This window comes from Populus nigra, chromosome 15 (assembly GCF_951802175.1).
Source record: "Populus nigra chromosome 15, ddPopNigr1.1, whole genome shotgun sequence".
Taxonomy (NCBI): Eukaryota; Viridiplantae; Streptophyta; class Magnoliopsida; order Malpighiales; family Salicaceae; genus Populus; species Populus nigra.
Window position 1 is genome coordinate 1,899,739 of NC_084866.1, and position 20,918 is coordinate 1,920,656.

The 20,918-nt window shown below is 30.8% G+C and overlaps 2 protein-coding genes across 2 annotated transcripts; one reads left to right on the forward strand and one right to left on the reverse strand.

Moving 5' to 3' along the window:
* Positions 1-6,368: 6,368 nt before the first annotated feature.
* On the forward strand, positions 6,369-9,082 carry LOC133674576 (uncharacterized). The gene is made up of 4 exons (XM_062095765.1): positions 6,369-6,973; positions 7,066-7,180; positions 7,489-7,603; positions 7,942-9,082. The coding sequence occupies exons 1-4, from the start codon at positions 6,873-6,875 to the stop codon at positions 8,832-8,834; spliced, it is 1,224 nt and encodes a 407-aa protein (XP_061951749.1). The 5' UTR covers positions 6,369-6,872; the 3' UTR covers positions 8,835-9,082.
* Positions 9,083-9,953: 871 nt separating this feature from the next.
* On the reverse strand, positions 9,954-13,449 carry LOC133674575 (uncharacterized). The gene is made up of 4 exons (XM_062095764.1): positions 12,965-13,449; positions 12,695-12,847; positions 11,559-11,963; positions 9,954-11,031 (listed from the first exon to the last, which is right to left on the reverse strand). The coding sequence occupies exons 1-4, from the start codon at positions 13,301-13,303 to the stop codon at positions 10,159-10,161; spliced, it is 1,770 nt and encodes a 589-aa protein (XP_061951748.1). The 5' UTR covers positions 13,304-13,449; the 3' UTR covers positions 9,954-10,158.
* Positions 13,450-20,918: the final 7,469 nt, after the last annotated feature.

Sequence of the window (20,918 nt, forward strand, 5' to 3'; positions counted from 1 at the left end):
GAAAAAATAAAGAAATACATGCATATATTCTATACAGTAAACCTATGTTATTTTTAAATGATTTGACGTTTTTTATGAAAAATATAATGATTTTCGATAAAAAAGTATAATAGTCGATGAAAATTATAATTTTTAGACCTTTGAAAACCCAGTTGAAGCATGTTATTTCTTAGAGACTCCATTGAGATAATTTATACAATATTTAAAAACTTATAATTAGAGGGCTGTCCAGCTGTCCAATTAATGCATGTTGTTGGACTAACATAATATAACATGACTCGAACCAAAAAGATATGAGTAAAATATATTAAAAAATATTTTTATTTTTAATATCAGTATATTAAAATTATAAAACAAGTCACTGAAAAAACAAAATTTTAACAATAAAACTTTAAGTTACGATATTTACATAATGAACCCATTTCACAAGATCTTGTGTTGCGATTGCGTCTGTAGAAATTTTTCCTCTGACATATATTGAGTACCACAGCTTCCTTCTCAGGTTACCAGATGCATGAACTTTCAACAGAGCAGAGATGCAGATTGATGGCTGATTTTTCAAGCCTGTATGTAAGGTCTCATTCATACATACAATCCAACCATCCATATCAAGCAAAAAGCTTAGAAAAAAAACAAAAACAAAACAGCTTTTGCCTTGCTTTTGTTATCTTTCCTCTAAAACCCATCTTCATCATCATATCAGAATTCAGAACTTAATCATGACTGTGCACATTCAGTGATTCAAACTGTGCCAAGCTTCATAGCTGATGACACCACTGCACTGACAAACACATGCACACACTGCCCACCAAACCCTGTCGACGAGGGATCGAATATCGTGCGTGTATGGTTCCTGTAGTTCTTGATTTGGGAGCACTGGGCTGTTTTCTCCTACTTTCTTTCCTTTTCTTATGAACAATGCATTCAAGCCACTTTCTTTCCCGAGTCACGTGTCTTTTTCTTCCTTCTTGATTGCTGGTAAAAAAAGAGGAGACAGTAGCTAGCATCTTTTTTTATACGAGCATGCATAGTATAGTAAGAGATGGATCCATCGCATGTCGAAGAGAAACTAGATAATCATGTTCAATCCTTCAGATTTATTTCCAAAAAATAAAAACCCTTTTTTTCTACTGTTTTAATAACAATCACAGTAATTTTGGATTAGTTTTTTGGCTACGAGATTAAATTATTTCTTGACTGCATGTTAAGGAAATTATATTACTCTTTTGAGGTAAAAAAATAAAAATAGTGATAATAAAAATTATTATAAAAAAAAAATTTATTTTGTTTTTTCTGTTTTCTTTTTCAATTAAACACATCTTTTTTATCTTAGAACTCAAACACAACCATAAAACGTGTTTGGGAGTGAGGGATTGTTAGGGTGAGGGATTGTTCATGTGCAATTATTTATATTTTAGATCGATGCTATATTAATTTACACCGAATATTTAATTTAATCAGATTAAATAATATTTTGAAATTTCAGGTTTTACCTGATAGTTATATACTAGGTTATTTTTGTTATTTGTGTTACGAGATGGACTAAAAAAAATTTTGGAAGGTAAAAAAAAATGTCTAGAATACATGAATTATTTAATCTTATCATTAAATATGCTCGGTAAGTTAAACTTCAAACCTCACAATTCAATTCTTTATTTAATTTAAATTTTAAATTAAATCATATAATTTTTTTTTAATATAACTTAATTAATTTGATGGATCCAAAAATAAAAAAATCAAAGCAAAAAATAATACAAAAAACAAAAATTAAATACGCGGATTCAAAAACAACCTGAACTACTTATAAAAAATAATATAACTTTTAGAAAAAATAAAAGATGGCATTTTCTTGTTGAATGAAGCTCATCAACTTCTAATTTGATCATTTTGGTTGTCAAAATCTTGACAACCAGCTATTTTTTATTATTATTTTCTAGTAATTTTTTTTTTATTTTTTAAATTTAATGACTGAAAAGCAAACAAAACAAAATTATAGACTAGAATGAAAATTGTCATGAATTCAAAGTGAGTCATGTATTTTCTCCATGTTTCACTTTTTAGTCCTCTATGTTTTAATTTAGTATTTTTTTCCATCATTTCAAGCCTAACTCTATCTAATTAGGTTATTGTAAGAAAAAAAGTTTGAAAAAAAAATCAAGGCTTCATTGTTCATACCCTGGATATTTTAGTAAATATGTTAATGTTAATTCCAATATCTATTATTATCATACTAATCGCTTGCTTGTTCTCCAGGTAGGTTGGGCTCAAATTTTTTTATCAACGCTAAAGAAAAATGTAAGCATTGGCGACGCGTTTTTAATTGTGAACCAAAAACATAATTGATATGTTTAATAAAATAAATTATATATATATATATATTAATAAATGTTAAAAAAGTTTATGATGCTAACTAAAGATTAAACTTATAAATTAAGACAATGATACTTATTAAGATATTTGATCACAGTAAATAAAGAATTCTTCAAATTTTTTTATTTAATTATACAATAATAAAAACATTTATTGTAAAACATTTTATTATTTCAATTATTTTGAAAAAAAAAGGCAAGGATCTCATCCAAAAATAAATATCAAATTGATTGATATCTAATAAACTAACATCTTAAACATAATTATATTTATTTAATTATAATTAATATTGATTATACTTGAAGCAAAAGAAAACAATCATGAAGTGCCATACTAAATGAATGGCTACTAGTATAAAAAAATCCACAACCTCATATGAAAATAAATTCAGAGACCGAATGATATTTAATGGAATAATCTTCTAAATGGTAATTTTACTTATTTTATTTAAATGAATTTAAAAGAGAATTTTAAAAAATAAAGATGTTAAAAAAGAAGTCCAAGAATCTAGGCATGATGACCCGCTCTAAGCCCACAAAATAAAGGCAGTCTCGTATGGACTAAGGACAGGTCCGCATGCCTAGTCTATTTTATTTATTTATTTTATTAAATTAGGTGGAGAACATGTCATCTGCTTAACTTTTTTTCTTATAAAAAACAACAAATGATATGTCATTTATTTTGGTAGATAACTCGTCGACTATAGTTCAGTTGATAGTCATTTTAAATGCCCAGAAAGTTTCATCTTCGACTTTATAAAAAAAACATTTTTAAAACTTTATTTTTAACCAAAAATACATTTGAAACCTAAATAAACCCATATATGCCCTCAAATTAGCCAAAAATTGATTAAAAAAACAAAAAATTCAATTTCAATGCAAAAACATTTTCAAGCCCAAATCTATTTTCTCAAACAAGATGAAAGTCAAAAAACCATTCTAATAAAATTCATCTCAACCAATAAAACTCGTTAATACAAATATCAAACTCCATTGTATTTTGAATCAAGTTAGCCAACACTTTCTCTCTCCTCTTCCATTTTTTTTTAGTATCCCCTTCTTTCTTACCTATAACTCATGAATCAGAATGCAAATAAAATGAAGTCATGGATCAAAATGCAAGAACCTCTTTAAATATGGATTAAAAATGAAATAACACAGTGAAAAAAAACCTTTGAGGGACCAAGAACAGTAAAAACGTGCCTCAACTGTAGTATTTTAAAACAAGAGCCTTGGATTTTGTTCCAGGATCAATTTTGATCTGTAGAGTTTTAATTATATTTAATCAAGGAAATTACATTTGATCTTGTCAAGTAAAGCATTGATATAATGTGATTAATTTTTTTATTTAATTTTTTAAAAAATTATTTTGATATATTGATATTAAAAATAAAAATAATTTTATATATTTTATATGTTTTAATCGTAGCAGGTACTACTGAAGTGATAGGCAGCTTTGTCCATCCAAGATCATGATGATGAAATTCCATTCCATCACTCGAATAACCCAATGCCTAAATTCTGCCATCTACAACAATTACAGTATCCTTAATTACAGGCAATGGTTTCCCTAATTCCATCCACCACTGTACTTATTGCCCTCCTCTCTGTAAATGCAATCATAAGCGACAACGTCGGAAATTGCTGGAAAAGAGGAGACATAGCTCGAAAGGCAGAAAATGCCTAACAAAGGTATTGATCATCCCATGATGCCATTTTTCACACTCAAATATATATATATATATATATATATATATATATATATATATATATATATATATATAAAAGAAAAGATTTGTGAGTTTGATCAGTTATTTGGGAAAAGCTTTTAGACTAATTTTATATTTACAATTCAACATTGCTAACTTGTAGACACTAATTAGTTAAATACTAGTTGCATACCCCGCACTACGTTGTGAGTTAGATTTTTTTTTTCGACACAAAAACATCTAAAATAAAAGTGCACTTACAACATGTTTTTTCAACACCAAGAAAAAAAATTCTAATTAGAAATTAAAAACCTTGAATTTAAGCAATAAATCAAGAATTATTCGTGATAATAAATACAAAATTTTTTTAATGAAAATTAAAAATTAAATTGAAAAATTGAGAGATAAATATGTATTAAGATATACGATGTCGTAACATGGACAATAAACTCGATTGTGTTTATTAACTTTGTTAGTTGGAATCATTTCTTTATTGAATAAGATAACGATAAAATAAAAACACCCAGTATAAAATAGCTTGGATTGATTTTTCGAATGCAATAAAAAAATGTCAAGGCATCCTCAATGTGTTTTTTTTAAAAAAAACTTATTGGATGATATTTTATTATAAAATTATTGAGACGATAATATATTGAATCTATTTGAGTAAATCCGAGTTAATCGACTAAATTTATGATTTGGATCATGAGATCGTGATAAATCTATAAAAAACAAAACGACACAAATTAGTTTAATTATCAATCAATTTAATGTTGAAGGACAAGAGTGAAAATAAAAATATTTAATTTAAAAAATAAAAAAAATATCTAAATTAACCCAGGTTAACCTTTCAAACTCACTCTCCGAGTCATTTTATCCGCTAGAGCATGTATCTTCATATTTTCTTTTAAAAAGAATTCAACTGATTCAATAAAATTTATCTGTTTAGATTTATTTAAATATGCGTAGTAAACAAAGTCTTATATTAATAATTTTAATTTTAAATTTATGTTTTGTTTAATTAATTAATATGTTTGACGAGCTTTAAATTACATAAAGGGAGCAAAATCCCCCCTTAAAAATCCAACTATATTAATAATTAAAAAATCAATTCTGTCCATACAATTAAAAAATATATATCCCATTTCCCAGAAAAAAAAAATACTTTCTCATCATTTTACCCTCGGAGGACCGAATATTTCCTCCCTTCCCTATATATAGAAAATAAAAAAGTAATTCCTTTTTGTCTAAAAATATTTAAATTCATAAGAAAATCAATATTTATTGACATCCATCCATAAAAAAATTATTTATTTATAAATGTTGGTTTTAGTCTGTATTTGGCAACATGGTTGAAATTATATTCTCTTAAAATTTAAATTTTTATATCAATTTTTTTTATGTTTCCATATCATTTTGATTTACTGATCTTAAAAATAATTTTTTTAAAAATTAAAAAAATATTATTTTAATGTATTTCTATGTGAAAAGCACTTTGAATCACAATCGTTACCATAATCTTAAACATGTATATAGAATAAAAGTATGATAAAAAAAATAAAAGAAACAAAACTAAAAATATTAAAGTAGTTTTAAAGTAAATTTTATAAGAAAATATTTTTTTTTTGAAATAATAACTAAACACACTACTAGGAAAACATTTACTATCCCCAGCTCCCAATTCTTACCCGGGTTAGTTATTAACTAAACACTCTACTAAGAAAAAATTATTTACATTAGTTAAATAATTTAAATTTCTTATTCTGGATATGTAATTACATTTTAAATTTTAAATTTATAAAAACTAAAATAACATACTTTTCATTAATAAAAACCAATTTAACCATACATATATTTTTGTAAGATCTGATTTTTTTTTTTTTTGAAGTAGCAGGTGCCAAAGCTACCGCTGTAATGGCATTCTCATCTTTTTACTTGAATAAATAAATGGTGATTATGGTGGAATGCATAATCAAGCAGCTTTCTTGAAAAAAGGTCATTTTTTTGTTTACTCGTCTCGGTTACATTGACCCATGAAAAAGATCTTTCTTTTATAGCAATGGAATGGGCCACCCTTTACCCCGTAGCTCAGAAAGAGGCTCGCTAACATGGTAAGAACATGAGGCCGACCTTTCTCACTGGTGACCGTCCAAGTTGTGGTAGGGGAGGAGAAGAACTGATGATATTGTCACTGTCGGTGGTTTCTAAGCAACCCCAACCCCTACAAGAACTGGAAAAGTTTCACAAGACTTTTGGCAGGAAAAACATTGAACGGGGGGGGGGGGGGGGGGGGAGAGAGAGTGATAGATAACGTTACGAGGCAAAAACAAAAGAAAAAAAAGGAAGAGAAAAGGCCACAGAACCAATGGGGGAAAAAAAATAGAGAGAGGGACTCTTGGGGCTAGGGGAAGCAGGCATGTGGATGAGTGGGGGACACACCAAACTCATTAAAACCCATTGAAATAATTGAGTTTGTGACAGAAAAGAGAGAAAAAGAAAGCCAAAGCCCTTATAAAAAAATATTAAAAAGCCCTTTGCATCTCTCATCCCTTCTTGCATTTTTTTTAGTTTACTGTGTTGTTGTTGTTGATGATGATGTTGTTGTTCTGATCAATGTGTGTGTGAGACCTTTGAAGACTTGATAAAGTCACAAGCAAGAGTAAAAGGTAGGAAATCAAAAACTGAAGCTACCCTTTTCTTCTTGGTCACAGCTTTGTCAGCTTGGACCCCTCAAGGAACGGAGAAATCTTCTTTCTTTCTTCCTCTCAAAGAGTTAGTACTAGTGAAGAAGAAGATGCCTCGACCAGGACCAAGGCCTTATGAATTTGTTAGGAGAGCGTGGCACAGTGATAGACACCAGCCCATCAGAGGTTCTCTCATTCAAGAAATCTTCAGGTACCCTCCTACCGCTTTCTTTGTTTGTGTATGTTCTTATTTGATAAAGGGTCTGTCTTTTTTCACTGATTTTGGATATGTATCTTGTTTAGACTCGTCAATGAGGCTCATTGCCCAGCAACTAAAAAGAACAAGGAATGGCAAGAGAAGCTCCCTGTTGTTGTCCTGAAAGCAGAAGAAATCATGTACTCCAAAGCCAATTCCGAGGTCGAAGCTTTTTTTTTTTTTTATCCTGTTACTATCAATTGAAATACGAACACCTCCATCTTTATCCATTGGTAACTGGAGACTGGAGACAGAGTTAACGATCAATGAAGTGTGTGTATATATATATATTAATTTTGAGCTTGAGGTCATGCTATTGGGTGCTGACAATTTAATGAATTAAAGATTCATAATTGACATTTATTTTGCTTTCTATGTTTCTCAGCAATAGTGCCAAGTTTTTGCTGGTTTAGTAGATTTGATCACTGTCTTTTTGTAGAGCTTATTTTTCGATTCTAATGCTTGCACAGGCTGAATATATGGACCTTAAGACACTCTGGGACAGAGCAAATGATGCCATTAATACCATAATTCGACGCGATGAGAGTTTGGAAACTGGAGAGCTTCTTCAACCTTGCATTGAAGGTACCTGCCCAGTTTTTATTCCTTGTGCTAATTGTAGTCTTTGATTTCTGCATGTCTTGAATAAAGATTTTGTTGCTTCAGAATTTAAAATATACTCTTGGCCCAATTTTTCAGTGCTTGAAATCAATTACAATGAGTGCTACTTTGAAATTTAGATTCAGTGTATGTGCCTTTCAGCATACTTGATTCAACCATCATAATTATATCTCACATAGTGCTGTCACTTTAAGTCCCCATTTTATGCGACTCTCCACTTTGTTTGATACGTTGTACGGACAATGTTCTGCATGCAAATGCTATATGAGTAATCCGTCTCACCCTATTTCATTACTGCTCAGCTGCTCTCAATTTGGGCTGCACACCAAGAAGAGCCTCGAGGAGCCAACGAAATTGCAATCTGAGGTTTTACCTTAGTCCTAGCACTCAAGAGTCAAACACCTTGTCACCTGCTGCTGTGCACAACGCCATTCGGGCAAATCACATATCCAACTCACATTGCCTGCGTGATTATTCAAACCTGGTAAAACCCACAATCATGAATTCTGCTCCTTCAGGCTCAGAATCACAAGACCTTGTCGGACAGGGCAATGACACTTCTAACAGAATTCTTTTTAGGTCTGATAGCATTCCTCCATCTAATGTTAACCGATGTTTACCCTTGGAAAATTACCGTATACCAAGCTTGTGCTCTGTTTACCCCCTATACCATGGTAGTTTCCTAGAGCCACAGCGAGGTTGTGGAGCTCTTCCTAAGACTTTTCCTGGCACTATAGAGCCTGTCAAGGTGGTTGCTGTGCAAAACTTCTTCCCCTGTAACGAGGACACCCCTGTTAGAACCAGTCAAGTTGGTCACAAGGACTGTTTGCAACCACAAGAAATTGAGTGCGATTTATCATTGCGGTTAGGCTCTATCTTAGCTCCAGTGCCTAGTGCGAAAACCAAGCAAATAAAGGATGCCAAAGACGGTGGCCATGATTGTTCTCAAGAGGGGGGTAAGTTTGATGATTGGATGCCACAAATGGACAAGGAGTTATCTTTCTTCCCCAAGGTTGATGTGGTTGAACCGCAAGTTTCACATTCAAGCAAATCGAGGGAACATATAATTGTAGATGTGACAATGAAAAAACGCAAGTTGGTTTTCGATCACCATGTCGAGGATCAACAATTTTTATGGCAGCCAAAGCTTCCTTGTAATAAGTTTACTGGCAGAATGAAAAGCGTGGGTCCGTAAGCTGGCTGTTGCTTGGTATGTTGCTTCAAACTCTTGATATGCCTAAGCAAGCATATCTTGCTAAAGCTCTTTTTGGCAATGTAGTGTTTGCTAGTTTTGCTTGACAATGATGAGTTGCTAGCTGCAATAATGTAAGAATGTTAGATGTAAATATTGATCTGAGTTCGAATTAGAACTAACATAAGAAGCATGTGGTTTAAATTTACGAAGAAATGTTTGATGCAACATGGTGTTGCTTTTGGACCACAGACCAGAACTTGCACACCATCATTTCTTTTTACCTGGATGGAGAAAGTTTGATTTTAAGACAACAACTAGGTGTAAAAGAGAGGAAAATGGAAAGTGGTTTTAAAGAGCAGGCTTTATTCTATTTGTATCTTATGTACAGAACCTGGTAGGGTAATCTATGTCACTGCATGTCCAATTAGCTGAAGCTTTATAATTACAAGTCCAAAAGGCAGTTCCGAGATGCACTTCGAATGTATTCTTATAAAGCTTAGTATAAATGTGGAAAGGTGGGGGCAAAGACGTGTCTCTTCAACAAACCTTAAACTTAGCCATTAGGAGAAGTAATCCTGATCATTAGATCTGAGGTCAGTGGTCACTGGCCCCCATTCTGATTGGTTTTGGTTAAAAAGTGGGCAAGAAATGATGATTGAATCACTGGATATGCATTTTGTTTGTCTTAGTGGGGAACTAGAAGGTCTAATCCTGCCAAATCTTACTATTATATTGTTAGTCAATATGCTTTGAGGCTGTTTTGTGGACCCTTTGTGTATGTGGTCTTTTTAGGAAGAGGACAAAACCTTTTGTTTGTATGAATGGTGATTACTATTTGTGGGCAGTGGGTGCTTATCAGCCATCTGCAGGGTCCAACTCTAATACTAAATGGCTTCAACACATCTAAGGTCATATTGGAGGATGTGGACCACATTGGTCTTGGTAAATTTGTCAGATAGGTCAAAAAATGTCGATTGATGGAGGCCATTCCTCACTATTTCAGTAAGCTATACTTTCTTCACCTTCATGATTGTGACTGGGGAACTGATGTGTTTATGAGACATAAAGGATGATGGGATTCAAAAGCCACTTAGGGTTTAGAAATTAACTATTATGCTGTAAATGAAATCGTGTCAAACAGTTTTTTTCCATGCTAATGACAGCACCGAATAAGCTGTTGAATGTGTATTTTGCTCCCAAAGAGGAGTCCTGTGCTCTGTACACTTCTTGCTGTGGCATCTATCTAGTCAAGTGGGAAATGTGTTGGAAAAAAAGGTTAAAAGTGGGGAAAAAAATTACACCGTAAGCATACAATGTGACTGCTCTAGAAGAAGGTGGAAGATGTTGGAGAGGAGGAGGAATTAGAAGCATACAAAGAAGAGCAGTAGTGGAAATCTATCTGTAGTCTCTTAAGGAGAGAAAATGTGGAAACTGCGCCCCTTTTCTCTTCCTCTTCAAGTTCTCCAACTGGAATGGCAGCAAGGAATCTCTTAATGAATTCTTTACAACACTCTTTTCCCTTGCAAATTATGTCCTCTTTATCCTTGGACCTCTCTTCCCCTGCCATTTCCTCCGTGGCAACATCTTCTTTCGCCACCTTGTCATACATCAAGCTCGAGTCATCGAACTTTAAGATGTATGCCTGGCCGCAACCCTCAGAGAGTCTCTCACCTAGCGAATCAATGATATAATAAGCTTCGGCATCTACCTTCAACACGAAGAAATGATCGTTCCAACTCACAATATATATCCTCTGCTCATAATCGTTTGTGTTGCTGGTTATTTCTTGCCATATGTCGTCGAAAGATGTGGCTCCCTTTAAGTTTTCAAATTTTTGAGGACTGAAAATCCCAGTAAAAGATTTCTCGTGTGAGATGGTCAAAGGCCGAAGATCAGCTTTCAAGACAGTTTCAAGATCAAAGTGGTTATCAGGGAAGGAATTCATGTAGGCCTCATTGTCGCAAAGCTTTCGCCATTCCTGTGAACCTTCTGTTATGAGGTTGTCAAACTGAGACAATGTTGGCAAGAATTCTCGGTTTGAGTGAAGCCAATAGGCAATGACCGCAACTATTGCCGTGCAGGCACTCTCTCCGGCGGCCTTTTCACTTCGTTGATCGAAGGAAGCAAGAAACACGTTGGCTTCGAGTTTTGCTTGACCATCTCTGCTGACTAGTTCTCTGACTTCCCACTTGTCTTTCTGCAAGAACAACAGTGAAACCAATTATATCTCAAACTTCCCTTTCCCATAACTTTCAAATGCCAATGAGTTTGTCACAGCAAATGACAAAATTAGGGACATGGTGACCATGATGAATTTTTTGTGGTCCACCATGCCATTATGCTCCAAGGCAAGTTCTTTTATCATTTCCAGAGCAACTAAAAAAGCTTGCATATCAGGGCCCGTGGAATTAGTCGAGGTGCGCGCAAGCTGGCCCGAACACCCACGATAATAAAAAAAAAAAAAAAAAAAAAAAGCTTGCATATTATTCCTGGACATGAAAAGTTCTTTCAATTGCTTATTTTGGATTGATTGAATTATGAAGATTTAACTTTTGAAACCGACGTGACACTACTATATGGGGGCATGTCTGTGGGTTTGGCCGACACAACAGTATCAGAGATTCAACAAGTAATGCAGGAGTATCTTAATATATAAAATAATCGAATGAACAGACAGGATCGATTCACATGCGCGGGTATTTCTCTGTCAGGTAATTTATGTACCTGTGTGGAATCGGATTTGTCCACCTTCGCATCAGTTTTCTCAACGAATGGCTCAACTTTCCTCCTGGACAAGCTGAAGCTCAACCTTCTCTTCTTCCATGAGAATAACCCAACCTTGGTAGCTCGGTCTGACTGAGTCTCCAGGGATGAACCCAACTCGATCCCTGAACCCATCTCTTGAGTACTACCATCGCTCGTGGAAGTCAAAGTTCCGGCCGAATCATCTGAGTCAAACATAGTTGACTCATCCGAGTCACTAGAATCCACTCGGTTTACTCTGTCCATTTCATTCTTAGAAGCTGTACTGCCCTTGAAAAGTCCCTCATTAGTATCTGAATCACCCGAGTTTTGAACAGTTCCTGCTTGGTCACATGAATTTCTGACCTCAGCGAAGCTTACACCAATCTGTATGAAATGAAATAGTCATTGATTAAATATTTAAGCCAAGAGTAATTCAGATTATATTAAACAAAAAGGTCAATAGTAGCTACACATCATGTAAGTTACAAGGAAAATATATACAATGAAAAGGTCAAATACCAAGAGTAATTGTTTATTGTAAATTTCGCTGTTCCATTGAAGACTTGGGCTTTCGATGGTTGAGTTTTGCTCTTTTTTTCCCTTTCCTTATCTGGCGAAACCTCTAAGTTATTTCATCTCAATTGATTACTCAGAGCTGTGTTTTGGTTTTTTACTATATTTTTACAGCTAAATCTTCCATATCAATAAAGGAAGTGGTGCAAACAGCTCAGATATGCTGTTTCCATTTCACTTAATAACACCATTTCTCTTGTTTCTTTCACAGAATTGAACAGAGGGTATCCTAATCCTATCTATGGCATAGAATTTGGACATTCTAACAACTCTATTTTGATCGGTTTCTTACACCATCTTGCAACAGCCGATAACTATGAAATTGGTAGCTACAGATGCAAGTGAATCAATGCAGGCATTTGTTACAAGTCAATTACGAAATGTTAGAGAGATTTCCTCTTCTCAACCATAACTGATCTTCAGTTACACAAACTGTTTTGATTGAGAAGAGGAAATCTCTCTGATCTTCAGTTACACAATGTTTTTTTTTAGCAGAACAGATCAGCTACAGAATTTGGTCTGCAGCTGGAAATGAAACTTACCAAAAGAGAAGCTTGGCAGTCAACTCCATCAATATGTAAAGAAATTGGCAGCTTTTTTTCAATCTGGGAATTCATCCTTGAAGCCAGTTCTGCTATATTCAGCGTAACATTTCCCAAGACTGCCATTTTAGCCATGGATTTCTCATCCTCACCCTGCAAAAAGACCATCACCATTACCATTTTAGTCCTGGATTCATACAAAAGCAAGGATGAACATGACCAGAACAATAATCATAAAAAAAGGACGTTATGCCAAAACAAGAAACTTACATATAAAACGCTGAAAGAAACATCCCACTGAACAAAAGAATTGTCTTTAGAAGGAATCCAAACACTCTCAAATTCTTCACCATTCCATTCTATATCAGACTCCCCTTCCTTGAGGAATTTCTGGCTGCTATAATTTCTTTGGCACTTGGAAACTCGATAAAATGGAACTAATCCTGACGACTTGGGACCTTTCCATTTCATCTTGACCACAAAAACCATTTTTTCTCTTCCATTACCATCAACCTTTTCTTTACACAACAATCCTTCTAGCTTCAATGGCCTCACCTTGACATGAACCTTCTTGGTTGTCCCAGCTGCCTGAATCCATGACCACTTCATTGTTATCTTCTTGTTTTGTTTTCCTCCTCAAAAACTCATCATCCTGACTTGGTTCAGGCCTTGTTTGTTTGTGTGTGTGTGTATTTATAGGTTAGTCAAAGAGAGAAATGGATTGCTTAATGGAGAATGAAACAGCAAAGACTTGTTCTTTAATTGGCTCCATGACAGCTTATATATATATATATATATATATATATATATATTTCATTTGTAACTACTACTTTTCTTGATTTTCCTTAGCGTGTGTTTCCGTGTGAGCTAGCCCACCTTCCTGGATTCACACACCCATAGGAAATCACGTTACTCTCGCTTGATGAGTTTCTATTCTAAGCTTGTCATTGTTTTTTTTTTTTCCTTCAAAAATTGGGAGATTAACACGTTACACACAGTCACACACACACCCACACACTTTTTTTTTCCATTATATCCATATTAAGATAAAAACTTAGAATATTCTTGATAAAATGACCAAAATAGAGTTTTGATAATCCCAAATCATGATCATGATATGATTTTCTTTTCTTTTAAGAGAGTGTTTGAGAGTGCGATAAAAATTATTTTTTAAAGTATTTTTTTACTTGAAAATACATTAAAATAATATTATTTTTATTTTTAAAATTTTATTTTTAACATTGACATATTAAAAAGATAAAAAAAAATTTAAAAAAAAAACCTAATTTTTAAAAAAGATCAGGTTAAACCTCAATGCCAAATACCCTCTAAATAAAGAGTTACAAAAAAATACATTTATTTTAATTCCATTGTTTTTATCCTTTTTTTCTCGGGAAAACAACAAATCATTCTTAGTTCTTAGTCATTTGATATTACATAAGATTGTTTTCTCCTTTTTTTGCAAATATAAACAAAAACCTATTTGTTTTGAATTGTTTGGTTTAAAAGATAAAATTAGTCATTACTACTATAATTTTTTTTTAATTATGTTTGGATTTCAAATATCTTGACAAAATGAGAAGGAATTTTATAATTTTAATACAAAAGGTAAAATACAAATAAGTTTTCACATTTCACATTTATAAAATTGGTAGAAATTCTAGATTTTAAAGTGGATGGTGAATCCATCATCATTGTTAGGGATAATCTTTTGAATAATTTTGATTAAAAAAATGTTATTTTAAAAAATCCCTTAAATTATCATCAATGACTGGATCCTGTCTTTGAGGTAAGGCAAAAAAAAGGTAAGGGAGTCATGAGGGCATGTGGGGTGGTGACACGTCATCTCTAAAGCAGATAATATTGACAACGTGGTCTACGCGTCTAAAGATTAGGAGGTGTGATTTTTTTGAACAGAGAGAAGGCGTGGGTTTTGCGCATATGACCTGTCGTTTTTGTGTTTGATAAAAAAAATTTCTCAATCCATCACGTGCTTCAATTCAGAAATTCCGTCTCTCTCTCTCTCTCTCTCAAGAAAAAAAAAAACCTTGTAAATGCCTAATATAAACTTATATTTGATAACTTATTTTTTGAGGTTTAAATTTTAGTGTTTGTTTAGTATTATCACGAGGGGTGTTTTTTGAAAGTAAATTTTGCTTAAAAATGATTTTTTAAAATATTTTTTATTTTCAACATCAATTCATCAAAATAAAAAAAAAATACTAAAAAATAATTATTTTTATATATTTTCAAGTTAAATGCACTTTTAAAATACATTTAAAAGCTGAAATTAATGCACTTCTAAACACCTACTTGATAGCTAATGTATGTTTGATATTGTGATAACTTCTATTTTTCAAAGTGCCTTTTAAATTGCTTTCACTTGAAAATCATCAAATTAATATTTTTTAAGTGTTTTTTATTGTTTTGATGCATTGGTGTAAAGTAAATATAAATAAAAAATACTATTTTAATATATTTTTAATTAAAAATCATTTAAAAAAAATATTATATACCTCATAATTGATAGCGTTGAATTGTAAAAACAAAAAAAGGTTGAAGTTTCAATTGATGTCCCATGATATGTTATTTGGTAACTAAGAAGTACAAACATGAACATGTGATAATGTATATGTCAAAAAGAAATTAGGACATGATATATTATCTTGGTAAAAATAGGGTTTATTTATTTATCTAATTATTCTTGTCAATTTTTTATTATTATTTTCAATCTCATCCAAACAAGGCTCTTGTTTTTTATTTTAAAAAAATTAGGTATAATGAAAATGTTTCTTAATTTTGCTTAGAGATATCTTTCATGCCTTACTTATTATAGTTATCTAAGCATACAGTATTTGAGCTTTAACTTTAGTTGATAGATATTCTGATACAAATTCATAGGACTAGCAATAAACAAAACATGTCTAGGGACTAATCTTAAAATCCTTGATAATTACTCTTATAATAACTCATCTCTGTTTTAATTTTAATCTGGCACTATACAGTGATCGATTAACAGATGAAACTAAAATACTTAACGGATAAAATTAACAAATGAAGATCAACAGTCCAGCTGCTTACTTTTTAGTCGCTTCCTCATTTTAGGGATCTTTCTCTAAAGTTCGTCGACTCATGAGTTTTTTATTTTGTTTAAGTCTTTATGTTATATCTTAAACTAGACCTCTAGTCTTCACTCATGAACTCATTCAATTGTGATTGAACTCTTCTTCATTCAATCAGAATCTAATTTTATAATAAGAATTTGGATTGCTAGCTCACCCCATCATTTTTATCCAAAATGATTTGTTTTAGGTTTTTTTAAAAAAAATTTGACATGTCAGATTTAGATGGATTTGCTGCAATTCAAATGTTATCCTACAACAAACACAGGTCCAAGTCGGGTCACTAGGTGTAAGCGGGTCTAAGCCCAAGTCTATTTGGGTGTTTTTAATTTAATTTTAACTTTTTAACATCTCATTGTATAAACATCAATAAAGTTTTATTTTTTTTAAGTGAGGTAAAGTTGTTTTTAGAAGGATTTGAGTTTTACCAAAACATGTTAACCAAAGATTCCTTGAGATTAATTTCCAATTCACCTATAATTTGTTTAGATCATGTTAATGTTCCATTAAAAAGCTTATGTTGGAGATTAAATTCCAACAAAGTTTTAATTCAAAAAGTAGGTGGACATCATTTTTAATTTGATCTCAAATATACCAATTAACAATGTTTTAATAAATTTTCCTACAATATCACAATATGATCACAGGAAAATACCATTAAATTTTAAGGCTAATAATTAAGTAAGTGTTTGATATGATGGATTGAATATGAAAAAAAAATTGAAGTTATTTGGTTTATTTTTAGACAATAAAAAAATATTTTTTATTTTATTTAAGGTTTTTCAAGAGAACAAAATCTTGTACCACTAAAAAAGGAAAAGAAGTAGGACAATTTTTATACGAGTTGTTATTATAAAATGACTGTACTGCTTTTTATATAAACTATATTTTTAAAATCAAAATTTTCTATACTTCACGGGTCATAGATGAATAAATAATGATTTATCAAATATTATATAATTTAAATATTATACAATTAAACTTTTTTTTCGTTTGAGAATAATAACGTTTATTTATAGCATGTAAAAAAAATAATCTAATGTCTTCTGATCTCCTCTTTTCCTCGACACCTTCATTGACAAACAAATTCCTTGCATACATCAAACTCAAATTTTTTTTAAAAAAAACCACAAAACTCAAAATTCAAAATTACTTTAATTTATATATTTATTCATTATATTAAAAATAATATAAATTAAATCTTAAATTAAAATATATATCATAATCTATAATTCAAACACCGAAAAACATTGGACAAAATAAGTGTATTGTCATTATAATATATTATTCTATTTCATGTAATGTCTATCAAACACAAGATATAACAAATTATTTAGTCCAATTCAATACACACTAAATATAAAATTTGATAATTATTTATTTAGTCTAATTAATACTCTCCATCGTATTAAACGCGACCTAAATGTTGGAATTCTAATTTTGTGCCTGTCTCTGGGCGTTAAATAATTATTTCTCTTCTCTTTTATTTTAGAAATGAAATAAAAAAAACACCACTAATTTAATTACCTGTAAAAGACTGTAAGATAAGATGGGCCATAAAGGTGTGGGCTGCGCTTATATTTATTGGGCCAAGAGTTGGGCCAAGAGTGTATCTGGGAAAGAAAAAAACTTTCCTTCCCTAGCTGCTGCCCTAACCAAAAGCTTCTCTTGATTGCTGCCGGGATTCGAAAATGGAGCTTTCAATTCATCAAAGATATTACCACACACAGATAGATCATGTGCTCCTGCGGATTTTGTAATATTAATTTGTAGATCAAATTCCTCCTTTGATTTTTGCTATTTCTTCATCCAAAATTAAAAATAATTGGCCAAGTCCTAGAATTATATCTCACCATGAATCCATAATTATTTTTCAAACGACTAATTTGTGTTAATGCAACTACATGGAGACTTTTAAAGAATAATATAAATCATATCTTGAGATTTTATTTAAAAATTTAAATTTTTGGGTTGAGATAATTATTTGACATGGTATCAGAGTCTTAATGACCAAGCAGTGATGAGTTCGATTCTCATCATAATTATTTATTTGATAAAAATTAAATATAAGGTTTATTCTTTTTACTTATTTCAAGTTTAAATAGTTTTTACTTAAGATGGTGTTTTAGGAAATAATATAAATTATATCTTGAGACCTTACCTAACATCTTAAGATTGAGTTTGGATGGTTTTAATTTTTTATTTTTAATTAATATAAGGTTTATTCTTTTTATAAAATATCATATTCTTGTAATTATGAGGTGTTTGCACTTTAATCATATATTCATTAAACCAATATCGTGGAATTTTTTTTATATATATATAAAAAAGCGATTGAGTCGATTTGGGAAAAAAGAAAGATTGAGGGAGGTTGATTCTGAGATTTTTAGTTCAAGAAATTCCAGGAAAGTAATTCTGATTTAATAAATAAATTCAAAGGGCTGAACACGCACCTTCTGGGAAAATAAAAAAGTTAACTTTTGGTTTAAGGATTTATGCTCATCATCTTTATTGAGGACATCTTTGTTTTTGCTCGTTCGTAGAAAAAACACACGAAATCGTGATGCTGATTTTACTTAGAGCCACTCTACCATAGATTATTTCTAAATCCATGTTTCTTCCTCGTTATTAAATCTGATTTAACATCGTAGGCATGTCGATTCGAGATCTAATTCGAATCAAGTATATTAATATAATATAATTTAATTATAACTTGGGTTAACTTGTAACTCAAATAATTTTTTTTTAAAATAATAAAGTTATAACTCTTGATTATTAAAAAAAATTAAATTGATTCATTTCTCGGGTGCTTGAATTTGACTTGAATCGAGTTTAATATCTATAAATATTGATATTTCAAATGTGAAAGAGAGACTTATAGACAACAATTGTATATACCTCAGACGACATTAGAGAGTTAATCCCCTTGGGGATCTTTCTTAAATTTCCTTTTGAGCTTTCTTTGTTCAAACTTGCAAGCTTTTAAAAGGTTTACCAAATACATTTTTTTATGTAAAACTTGGTTACCAATTGTTGCAGAAGATAAGATCCAATGTAGCTAATCAATGAGCTGGAAAACCAAGTAAAATATGCATAAATCAGGCATTTGCCTTGCTGAAAGTCATAATTATAGTTAATTAAGTGGACTAATTAATGATCTAAACCTAAAAGTTCTTACCTGAAAGGAAAGGGGGTTAGTCAAATCTGCAGGCTCTCCTAATTGATCTTGTTTTGAGTGGAAGTTTTGGTGTTTCAGAAGTCAAAAGCAACGAAAATAATATGAATAAAAATGGGATGAAATTGGAGTCCAAAAGCAAGCAACATGGCATAGAAGACTTCTTTATTGTGTTTGTTTTTGAGGTAGTTTTTATGATTGTGATTTAAAAAGAGTTATATTTTAAAAAAATATAATTAGTTGAATTTAAATGTGTTTGGTAAAAATTATGATTGAGGTTTATATATTGCAAAAAATATATATAAAATGTGCATTTCAATTAAAAAACATATAAAATTGCTTCATAAAAACTGTGTTTCAAACTCAATTTTTAAATTGATCCCGCAATATAAAACACAGTTTGGTGCGTTACCAAATAACTTATTATATTTTTTGCACCGCAAATACAAAAATTAAAAATAAACAAATGCACTTTATAAATAAAAAAGTTGTTATTCTTGGAGGCGATTTATCAAAAATATTTCTCATAGACAATGAGTAAAAAAATGAATAGAAAATATGCTCAAAACCGGTCTAAAATTAAAGAAATAGTAATTAATTAACAATTAGGGTGGAATATGTGTGCATGCACAATATTATAGTATTATTTATCTTAGTTGAATGTATGAGTTTTCGGAATGTACATTTTATTTAATTATTATTGTGTATGTATTAATTTAAAACAATGCAGTTTTTATTCAATAAACTATATTACTAATAAAAACATATGTTTTATGAAAAAAATGAATAAAAAATAATATTTTTATTAAAAAACATATTATTTTAAATTATTGTTTTCTTACACATTTTTTTTTAATTACTATGTAATCAAATAATAAAATTAAAAGACACTTCACTCGCGTGTATTAAATATTTACATTTAATTATTTAATTAAGATCAATTTATACAACAACTACATGCACACACACACACACACACACACACACACACACACATATATATATATATATATATATATATATATATATATATATATATATATATATATATAAAACACTAACAACCCATGTGACCAGCCCATGAAATCCTGTCTCCTTGCGATGGGGATGAATACCCGGGTTCATGCCTGTTTTTCATAGTAGTGAACGATGCGAGTCTATTCCTACTGGCATTGATCTAGGGTTTAAATAATCCATGCATGTTGCCGTTTCATCTAGCAGAAGAATACAGTACTAGCCGTATTTCAGGAGAAAGAAACAAAAACAATGAATCTTTCATTTTCATTTATTGGATATTGATTCTGCAACAAATACGTATCCAAACAGAGAGAAGATTAATGTGGGGGTAGGCCTTCATTAATTTATATAATTAAATAGAAGCTATCAAATCCGGATTATGATCATCCTTTTGGAGTCTTGTTCTTGGAGATTCATATTTATATTCTTATCTTTGATTCTTAGCAATCCTTTACAGGTCTCCAATCTATGCATAGCTGTATTAGTTTATTTGCTGAATTTTTTTTTAAAGTAATTTATTTTTAATAAATTTTTAAAAAATAAATTATTTTTTGATATTTAATAAAATTATACAAAATGAATTGAAAAATAATTTCCGGTATTTAATTATGTCATGAAAAATAAGCTGAAAAATAACTTATTAATATTTTTCTTTCAAGTTTATTAAAATAATAAGAAGCAAATCTTACAAATTAAAAGGTTGAATGAGAATAAAATTAAAAAAAATAAATCTAATTTAAAAAATTATTTCAAATAAAATAAATAATAATCAAAATAATAGAGATCAAATCTAACAAATAAAAAAGTTGAAAGATGATGAAATAAAAATAATAATTGCAATTTCATAAATTATTTAAAAATAAATAAATAGCAATAAAAAAAGGACCAAATCTATAGATAAAAAATTTCA

What these genes read in the sequence shown, in the direction of transcription:
- LOC133674576 (XM_062095765.1), top strand. Translation starts at nt 6,873, where the DNA reads ATGCCTCGACCAGGACCAAGGCCTTATGAATTTGTTAGGAGAGCGTGG. An exon ending in CTCATTCAAGAAATCTTCAG is followed by an intron (nt 6,974 to 7,065) that starts GTACCCTCCTAC and finishes TATCTTGTTTAG; the next exon opens with ACTCGTCAATGAGGCTCATT. An exon ending in ACTCCAAAGCCAATTCCGAG is followed by an intron (nt 7,181 to 7,488) that starts GTCGAAGCTTTT and finishes ATGCTTGCACAG; the next exon opens with GCTGAATATATGGACCTTAA.
- LOC133674575 (XM_062095764.1), bottom strand. Translation starts at nt 13,303, where the DNA reads ATGAAGTGGTCATGGATTCAGGCAGCTGGGACAACCAAGAAGGTTCAT. An exon ending in TTTCTTTCAGCGTTTTATAT is followed by an intron (nt 12,848 to 12,964) that starts GTAAGTTTCTTG and finishes GTCTTTTTGCAG; the next exon opens with GGTGAGGATGAGAAATCCAT. An exon ending in ACAAATCCGATTCCACACAG is followed by an intron (nt 11,032 to 11,558) that starts GTACATAAATTA and finishes TTGTTCTTGCAG; the next exon opens with AAAGACAAGTGGGAAGTCAG.